We start from the raw sequence: 9,923 nt of genomic DNA, 5'->3' as shown, positions 1-9,923 counted from the left end.
AAAAGATGAGCAGTAGCATAATGTCTCTTGAAGGATATAAATAGATAAGACTATTGAAATGATGCTTATTGTCTTTACATATGTCACTCTCTCTCTTACAGACACACACACACACAGCTCCTCCCACTGGAGCGTTGAGAACACTTGTTAAGCGTCACTGAAGAGAAGCAGAGTCTCTGAAGAAGTTTCTCTTGAAGTTTTTTTGTCAAAAAGCTTTTACTTTTTCACCATGGCGTGTGGAGACAAGGATTCTGATGAGAGGATAGCAAAGGCCTTGCTCAAGAAGGTCGTTAAGGAGGATCTGATAGACATTCCCTTAGAGGATGTCTCGTTCCTCACCCTCGATGCTGTGGAAGTACAGAATGAGGAGGAGGAAGAGCTTGTGAAGAAGGGGTTCACAGTGGTCTGCGAAATTGGTGAAAAACTACAGGATGACGAGGAGATCCAAGATGACATAAAGGGGCTTGTACAAAACTTCAATAACGGAATAGCAAAGGCCAAGGAGATATTTCAGGAGAACTTGAATGTGATGTTTCAGGGTGGCATCACCTGGGAGAAGATTGTTCGTTTACTCTATTTTGTTGGCAAGGTGGCATACACAATGGTCAAGTCAAAGGGGATGGCTCAGTCATTGATGGAGCTCCTGATTTGGATTCTGGACTTTTTCTTAAAAGATCTCCTGCTCTGGATTCGAGGACATGGAGGATGGATCGGCTTTGAATCAGCTGTTGTCTGACCAGTTGACTCTGACCAGAGGAGGTCTTCATCACAGAGGAGGTCTTCATCACAGAGCAGGTCTTCTAATCATCTAAATTCACCTGCATGGCCCTCTGAATCTTCATCAGCTGTTGACTCTGAGCCGCACCTTGTTGCTGTGAAGATGATTCAAACAAGAATCCTTTTCTCTCTGCTCCTGCTCTTGTCTTGTGAGACCCTGCTACACCTTGTTCTGTGCTGCTTGTTTTCTGTGGGGAGAGGCATCGTTAAATGAAACCTGAAAATCATACAAAAACATGTTAATCCTAACGAGTAATTAAGATTGATTCACTGATTTATCATTTTTTTCCATCAAATTAAACTGAATTTGCTTTATTGCTGTTCACGTGTGTGGTCTATATAACTTTAATGATTTAGGGAACTGCTGTTATTTTCTCTACATTACATGTTGGCTGCTTCAGGATCTGATCAGCAACCGAATTAATCTTTCAAAAACAATCTCTATAATTCAGATCAATATGAAGCATTACAACAAAATGAATGTTGTTCTTTTACTTGGATGGAGATCATCATCTTTGAAGTGTTTCTGTGTGAAATAAAAAATTACAATCGTCACTTTTCTGTTCAATTTTTATTCACATTGAATGTATTAAATATCCAAATTGCACCAAACTCACCTCTGAACTATTTCAACCATCACAAGATGTGATGTCATCAGTGTCGTGATAGTTTGAGTTTGATAATAAAGTTGAACAGAGGCGCTCCTCCCACATTTCTCAGTTTAATATCTTTCAGTCAGACAACTCACGCAGCAGTAGAACAGGTTTAGTGTTTGTTGTGGAACACTCACTGGACCTGAACACAACTATCCTTCACATATTTATACTGTAGTGACATTGATATATGTTTATTTTATTTTATTTTTTTATTTTTATAACTAATAGCAGGGTTTTTGGAGCACAAGGCAAAGTAAGAATTTCATTGTACAGGACTGTATATATGACTAATAAACACTTTGATTATTTGATTTGATAAAATAGCAAAAGATGAGCAGTAGCATAATGTCTCTAAAAGGATATAAATAGATAAGACTATTGAAATGATGCTTACTGTCTTTACTAACGAGTACTGGTTACTCTTCAGACCAGCCAGTCAGTCTGGGTCAGGGGTCCTGCGTCTCTTCAGCTCCTCTGCAGCAGCTCCCTGTGCAGTGTCGTGCATGTTGTGCATATTTATCACAAACAGTGAACTTAACGAATCAGTTTCCATAAGATCAACGTGAACGTTGAGGAACGTCATGTTTAATTTAGTAAATCATCATCGTATCAGACCATCATGAAATACCAGGAGCGGGCGAATGTCTGTGTGTGTGTGTGTGTGTGTGTGTGTGTGTGTGTGTGTGTGTGTGTGTGTGTGTGTGTGTGTGTGTGTGTGTGTCAGGGAGAAAACAGAAGAGATGACAGCACACTGAAACAGACTTCAGTCATAGTTGAATACAAACTGGCCTTTTTTTTATGTTGACTCTTTTTAAGAAATTAGGCTGCAGCTATATGTTTTATTCATTTCAGAGGGCTGCTTCTTATTTTTATATATTTCCCACATTTATGGGGAGGACTCAAATAGGCCTGCATAGTTCTGTGTATAATTTATTTCAAAGTTGGTTTACACATGCCTGTGTATTTTCTTCTCCTCACTTCATAAGAGTTTGGTGTTTTCCTTTGTTGAAACAGGTAAAAAGAGCAATAAAATGTCAACAGCTTTCATTAGTGTCGTTCTATAATTTCCTAAATGCAACAAACTATAGTTTACATATATATAAATATATATAGTATAACTGTATATAAAATGTTACAAGCTGTGTTATCAAATATGTTTTGCGGCTCCAGACAAATTTGATTTGGGGGAAGAGGCAAAACGTCTCCTCTGATAGTGAAGGCTGCCGACCCCTGGTCATGGTTCACAGGTTCGACTGAGTTCAAGCTGTTCTGGAGTTTGACATCGTGTCAACAACTCAGTCGTCCTCCACCTTGAAAACCGAAAACACAAAATACACAACTCGTTATGATAATGGGATGATAGTGGGACAGGCAGTTATATGTTTACAGTTTTGAAAAGAACCAGGTGACCAGATGATTTCACCCTGTTTTTGTCTTTATGATCAGATACATCCATCCTGACTCAAGGCAACTGAGCATCATCCTCACAATGTCAATTTCAAATGAAAGTCATTTCATGATGTGGTATGAACTCATGAGATGCAAGTTTTCAGCTTCTGGAATTCAATCAGAAAAGAGCAACTTTTATTGCACAATATTAAAGGAGTGGAGGGGAAGTGAGAGTCAAGCTGGTTTCTATTTTAATGAAACAGGAAGTTGGGTTAAGGTTTCCTGTTAACATGTTTCTGTCAGATAACTCTTGTCAAACGTTTATTGAAGCAGTCGTCCAACTAAATCACCCCCCCCCCCCCCTTTGGGTTCAGACAGTTGGTTCTGCCTGAACCCGATTAAAGGCGTCGCCCCCCCCCTCCAGCTTTTATCCACCTGCCATCAGACTGTGGAACACTCACTGGCCCTGACACCCTGGACCTGAACACAACTATCCTTTGCATATTGATACTGTAGTCACGTTGATATATGTTTATGTTATTTATTACTTTTTATAACTCTAATAGCAGGGTTTTTGGAGCACAAGGAAAAGTAAGAATTTCATTGTACAGGACTGTATATATGACTAATAAACACTTTGAACTTTGATTATTTGATATGATAAAATAGCAAAAGATGAGCAGTAGCATAATGTCTCTTGAAGGATATAAATAGATAAGACTATTGAAATGATGCTTATTGTCTTTACTAACGAGTGCTGGTTACTCTTCAGACCAGCCAGTCAGTCTGGGTCTACTGGTTTGACTTCCCTTCACTGAGTTCAAGCTGTTCTGGAGTTTGACATCGTGTCAAGAACTTAGTCGTCCTCCACCTTGAAAACCGAAAACACAAAATACACAACATGTTTGAGTCCATGGCAACAAATCACATTAACTCAGATATCGCGTCTACACTTGACTACACAGGAATGATGGGAGTGATGAGCACACCCCCCCCCCCCTCCAACGGGGGGGGGGGGGGGATGTCACTCTCTCTCTTACAGACACACACACACACAGCTCCTCCCACTGGAGCGTTGAGAACACTTGTTAAGCGTCACTGAAGAGAAGCAGAGTCTCTGAAGAAGTTTCTCTTGAAGTTTTTTTGTCAAAAAGCTTTTACTTTTTCACCATGGCGTGTGGAGACAAGGATTCTGATGAGAGGATAGCAAAGGCCTTGCTCAAGAAGGTCGTTAAGGAGGATCTGATAGACATTCCCTTAGAGGATGTCTCGTTCCTCACCCTCGATGCTGTGGAAGTACAGAATGAGGAGGAGGAAGAGCTTGTGAAGAAGGGGTTCACAGTGGTCTGCGAAATTGGTGAAAAACTACAGGATGACGAGGAGATCCAAGATGACATAAAGGGGCTTGTACAAAACTTCAATAACGGAATAGCAAAGGCCAAGGAGATATTTCAGGAGAACTTGAATGTGATGTTTCAGGGTGGCATCACCTGGGAGAAGATTGTTCGTTTACTCTATTTTGTTGGCAAGGTGGCATACACAATGGTCAAGTCAAAGGGGATGGCTCAGTCATTGATGGAGCTCCTGATTTGGATTCTGGACTTTTTCTTAAAAGATCTCCTGCTCTGGATTCGAGGACATGGAGGATGGATCGGCTTTGAATCAGCTGTTGTCTGACCAGTTGACTCTGACCAGAGGAGGTCTTCATCACAGAGGAGGTCTTCATCACAGAGGAGGTCTTCTAATCATCTTCTTCACCTGCATGGCCCTCTGAATCTTCATCAGCTGTTGACTCTGAGACGCACCTTGTTGCTGTGAAGATGATTCAAACAAGAATCCTTTTCTCTCTGCTCCTGCTCTTGTCTTGTGAGACCCTGCTACACCTTGTTCTGTGCTGCTTGTTTTCTGTGGGGAGAGGCTTCGTTAAATGAAACCTGAAAATCATACAAAAACATGTTAATCCTAACGAGTAATTAAGATTGATTCACTGATTTATCATTTTTTTCCATCAAATTAAACTGAATTTGCTTTATTACTGTTCACGTGTGTGGTCTATATAACTTTAATGATTTAGGGAACTGCTGTTATTTTCTCTACATTACATGTTGGCTGCTTCAGGATCTGATCAGCAACCGAATTAATCTTTCAAAAACAATCTCTATAATTCAGATCAATATGAAGCATTACAACAAAATGAATGTTGTTCTTTTACTTGGATGGAGATCATCACCTTTGAAGTGTTTCTGTGTGAAATAAAAAATTACAAGCGTCACTTTTCTGTTCAATTTTTATTCACATTGAATGTATTAAATATCCAAATTGCACCAAACTCACCTCTGAACTATTTCAACCATCACAAGATGTGATGTCATCAGTGTCGTGATAGTTTGAGTTTGATAATAAAGTTGAACAGAGGCGCTCCTCCCACATTTCTCAGTTTAATATCTTTCAGTCAGACAACTCACGCAGCAGTAGAACAGGTTTAGTGTTTGTTGTGGAACACTCACTGGACCTGAACACAACTATCCTTCACATATTTATACTGTAGTGACATTGATATATGTTTATTTTATTTTATTTTTTTATTTTTATAACTAATAGCAGGGTTTTTGGAGCACAAGGCAAAGTAAGAATTTCATTGTACAGGACTGTATATATGACTAATAAACACTTTGATTATTTGATTTGATAAAATAGCAAAAGATGAGCAGTAGCATAATGTCTCTAAAAGGATATAAATAGATAAGACTATTGAAATGATGCTTACTGTCTTTACTAACGAGTACTGGTTACTCTTCAGACCAGCCAGTCAGTCTGGGTCAGGGGTCCTGCGTCTCTTCAGCTCCTCTGCAGCAGCTCCCTGTGCAGTGTCGTGCATGTTGTGCATATTTATCACAAACAGTGAACTTAACGAATCAGTTTCCATAAGATGAACGTGAACGTTGAGGAACGTCATGTTTAATTTAGTAAATCATCATCGTATCAGACCATCATGAAATACCAGGAGCGGGCGAATGTCTGTGTGTGTGTGTGTGTGTGTGTGTGTGTGTGTGTGTGTGTGTGTGTGTGTGTGTGTGTGTGTGTGTGTGTCAGGGAGAAAACAGAAGAGATGACAGCACACTGAAACAGACTTCAGTCATAGTTGAATACAAACTGGCCTTTTTTTTATGTTGACTCTTTTTAAGAAATTAGGCTGCAGCTATATGTTTTATTTATTTCAGAGGGCTGCTTCTTATTTTTATATATTTCCCACATTTATGGGGAGGACTCAAATAGGCCTGCATAGTTCTGTGTATAATTTATTTCAAAGTTGGTTTACACATGCCTGTGTATTTTCTTCTCCTCACTTCATAAGAGTTTGGTGTTTTCCTTTGTTGAAACAGGTAAAAATATCAATAAAATGTCAACAGCTTTCATTAGTGTCGTTCTATAATTTCCTAAATGCAACAAACTATAGTTTACATATATATAAATATATATAGTATAACTGTATATAAAACGTTACAAGCTGTGTTATCAAATATGTTTTGCGGCTCCAGACAAATTTGATTTGGGGGAAGAGGCAAAACGTCTCTTCTGATAGTGAAGGCTGCCGACCCCTGGTCATGGTTCACAGGTTCGACTGAGTTCAAGCTGTTCTGGAGTTTGACATCGTGTCAACAACTCAGTCGTCCTCCACCTTGAAAACCGAAAACACAACTCGTTATGATAATGGGATGATAGTGGGACAGGCAGTTATATGTTTACAGTTTTGAAAAGAACCAGGTGACCAGATGATTTCACCCTGTTTTTGTCTTTATGATCAGATACATCCATCCTGACTCATGGCAACTGAGCATCATCCTCACAATGTCAATTTCAAATGAAAGTCATTTCATGATGTGGTATGAACTCATGAAATGCAAGTATTCAGGTTCTGGAATTCAATCAGAAAAGAGCAACTTTTATTGCACAATATTAAAGGAGTGGAGGGGAAGTGAGAGTCAAGCTGGTTTCTATTTTAATGAAACAGGAAGTTGGGTTAAGGTTTCCTGTTAACATGTTTCTGTCAGATAACTCTTGTCAAACGTTTATTGAAGCAGTCGTCCAACTAAATCACCCCCCCCCCCCCTTTGGGTTCAGACAGTTGGTTCTGCCTGAACCCGATTAAAGGCGTCGCCCCCCCCCTCCAGCTTTTATCCACCTGCCATCAGACTGTGGAACACTCACTGGCCCTGACACACTGGACCTGAACACAACTATCCTTTGCATATTGATACTGTAGTCACGTTGATATATGTTTATGTTATTTATTACTTTTTATAACTCTAATAGCAGGGTTTTTGGAGCACAAGGAAAAGTAAGAATTTCATTGTACAGGACTGTATATATGACTAATAAACACTTTGAACTTTGATTATTTGATATGATAAAATAGCAAAAGATGAGCAGTAGCATAATGTCTCTTGAAGGATATAAATAGATAAGACTATTGAAATGATGCTTATTGTCTTTACTAACGAGTGCTGGTTACTCTTCAGACCAGCCAGTCAGTCTGGGTCTACTGGTTTGACTTCCCTTCACTGAGTTCAAGCTGTTCTGGAGTTTGACATCGTGTCAAGAACTTAGTCGTCCTCACCCTTGAAAACCGAAAACACAAAATACACAACATGTTTGAGTCCATGGCAACAAATCACATTAACTCAGATATCGCGTCTACACTTGACTACACAGGAATGATGGGAGTGATGAGCACACCCCCCCCCCCCCTCCAACGGGGGGGGGGGGGGGGGGGATGTCACTCTCTCTCTTACAGACACACACACACACAGCTCCTCCCACTGGAGCGTTGAGAACACTTGTTAAGCGTCACTGAAGAGAAGCAGAGTCTCTGAAGAAGTTTCTCTTGAAGTTTTTTTGTCAAAAAGCTTTTACTTTTTCACCATGGCGTGTGGAGACAAGGATTCTGATGAGAGGATAGCAAAGGCCTTGCTCAAGAAGGTCGTTAAGGAGGATCTGATAGACATTCCCTTAGAGGATGTCTCGTTCCTCACCCTCGATGCTGTGGAAGTACAGAATGAGGAGGAGGAAGAGCTTGTGAAGAAGGGGTTCACAGTGGTCTGCGAAATTGGTGAAAAACTACAGGATGACGAGGAGATCCAAGATGACATAAAGGGGCTTGTACAAAACTTCAATAACGGAATAGCAAAGGCCAAGGAGATATTTCAGGAGAACTTGAATGTGATGTTTCAGGGTGGCATCACCTGGGAGAAGATTGTTCGTTTACTCTATTTTGTTGGCAAGGTGGCATACACAATGGTCAAGTCAAAGGGGATGGCTCAGTCATTGATGGAGCTCCTGATTTGGATTCTGGACTTTTTCTTAAAAGATCTCCTGCTCTGGATTCGAGGACATGGAGGATGGATCGGCTTTGAATCAGCTGTTGTCTGACCAGTTGACTCTGACCAGAGGAGGTCTTCATCACAGAGGAGGTCTTCATCACAGAGGAGGTCTTCTAATCATCTTCTTCACCTGCATGGCCCTCTGAATCTTCATCAGCTGTTGACTCTGAGCCGCACCTTGTTGCTGTGAAGATGATTCAAACAAGAATCCTTTTCTCTCTGCTCCTGCTCTTGTCTTGTGAGACCCTGCTACACCTTGTTCTGTGCTGCTTGTTTCCTGTGGGGAGAGGCTTCGTTAAATGAAACCTGAAAATCATACAAAAACATGTTAATCCTAACGAGTAATTAAGATTGATTCACTGATTTATCATTTTTTTCCATCAAATTAAACTGAATTTGCTTTATTGCTGTTCACGTGTGTGGTCTATATAACTTTAATGATTTAGGGAACTGCTGTTATTTTCTCTACATTACATGTTGGCTGCTTCAGGATCTGATCAGCAACCGAATTAATCTTTCAAAAACAATCTCTATAATTCAGATCAATATGAAGCATTACAACAAAATGAATGTTGTTCTTTTACTTGGATGGAGATCATCACCTTTGAAGTGTTTCTGTGTGAAATAAAAAATTACAAGCGTCACTTTTCTGTTCAATTTTTATTCACATTGAATGTATTAAATATCCAAATTGCACCAAACTCACCTCTGAACTATTTCAACCATCACAAGATGTGATGTCATCAGTGTCGTGATAGTTTGAGTTTGATAATAAAGTTGAACAGAGGCGCTCCTCCCACATTTCTCAGTTTAATATCTTTCAGTCAGACAACTCACGCAGCAGTAGAACAGGTTTAGTGTTTGTTGTGGAACACTCACTGGACCTGAACACAACTATCCTTCACATATTTATACTGTAGTGACATTGATATATGTTTATTTTATTTTATTTTTTTATTTTTATAACTAATAGCAGGGTTTTTGGAGCACAAGGCAAAGTAAGAATTTCATTGTACAGGACTGTATATATGACTAATAAACACTTTGATTATTTGATTTGATAAAATAGCAAAAGATGAGCAGTAGCATAATGTCTCTAAAAGGATATAAATAGATAAGACTATTGAAATGATGCTTATTGTCCTTACTAACGAGTGCTGGTTACTCTTCAGACCAGCCAGTCAGTCTGGGTCAGGGGTCCTGCGTCTCTTCAGCTCCTCTGCAGCAGCTCCCTGTGCAGTGTCGTGCATGTTGTGCATATTTATCACAAACAGTGAACTTAACGAATCAGTTTCCATAAGATGAACGTGAACGGGGGGGAACGTCACGTTTAATTTAGTAAATCATCATCGTATCAGACCATCATGAAATACCAGGAGCGGGCGAATGTGCGTGTGTGTGTGTGTGTGTGTGTGTGTGTGTGTGTGTGTGTGTGTGTGTGTGTGTGTGTGTTTGTGTGTGTGTGTGTGTGTGTGTGTGTGTTTGTGTCAGGGAGAAAACAGAAGAGATGACAGCACACTGAAACAGACTTCAGTCATAATTGAAAACAAACTGGCCTTTTTAAGATATTAGGCTGCAGCTATATGTTTTATTTATTTCAGAGGGCTGCTTCTTATTTTATAAATTTCCTACACATATGTGGAGGACTTAAATAGGCCTGCATAGTTCTGTGTATAATTTATTTCAAAGTTGGTTTACACATGCCTGTGTATTTTCTTCT

At 39.8% G+C, this 9,923-nt stretch overlaps 3 protein-coding genes across 3 annotated transcripts; all 3 read left to right on the top strand.

Annotated features, from left to right (window-relative positions):
• The first annotated feature begins 229 nt into the window (after nucleotides 1–229).
• On the top strand, nucleotides 230–736 carry LOC133019749 (apoptosis regulator BAX-like). The gene has a single exon (XM_061086307.1). It carries the CDS (start codon nucleotides 230–232, stop codon nucleotides 734–736), a length of 507 nt encoding a protein of 168 aa, XP_060942290.1.
• A 3,256-nt stretch (nucleotides 737–3,992) lies between these two features.
• Nucleotides 3,993–4,499, top strand: LOC133019748 (apoptosis regulator BAX-like). The gene has a single exon (XM_061086306.1). It carries the CDS (start codon nucleotides 3,993–3,995, stop codon nucleotides 4,497–4,499), a length of 507 nt encoding a protein of 168 aa, XP_060942289.1.
• A 3,137-nt stretch (nucleotides 4,500–7,636) lies between these two features.
• LOC133019621 (apoptosis regulator BAX-like) lies at nucleotides 7,637–8,847 on the top strand. The gene has a single exon (XM_061086159.1). The coding sequence runs from the start codon at nucleotides 7,746–7,748 to the stop codon at nucleotides 8,250–8,252; it is 507 nt and encodes a 168-aa protein (XP_060942142.1). The 5' UTR covers nucleotides 7,637–7,745; the 3' UTR covers nucleotides 8,253–8,847.
• The last annotated feature ends 1,076 nt before the right edge of the window (nucleotides 8,848–9,923 follow it).

The sequence above is a fragment of the Limanda limanda genome, chromosome 14 (genome assembly GCF_963576545.1).
Source record: "Limanda limanda chromosome 14, fLimLim1.1, whole genome shotgun sequence".
In the NCBI taxonomy this organism is placed as follows: Eukaryota; Metazoa; Chordata; class Actinopteri; order Pleuronectiformes; family Pleuronectidae; genus Limanda; species Limanda limanda.
Note: the sequence above shows the minus strand (reverse complement) of the source record. Positions and strands in the feature narration are given on the sequence as shown.

What these genes read in the sequence shown, in the direction of transcription:
- LOC133019749 (XM_061086307.1), top strand. Translation starts at nt 230, where the DNA reads ATGGCGTGTGGAGACAAGGATTCTGATGAGAGGATAGCAAAGGCCTTG.
- LOC133019748 (XM_061086306.1), top strand. Translation starts at nt 3,993, where the DNA reads ATGGCGTGTGGAGACAAGGATTCTGATGAGAGGATAGCAAAGGCCTTG.
- LOC133019621 (XM_061086159.1), top strand. Translation starts at nt 7,746, where the DNA reads ATGGCGTGTGGAGACAAGGATTCTGATGAGAGGATAGCAAAGGCCTTG.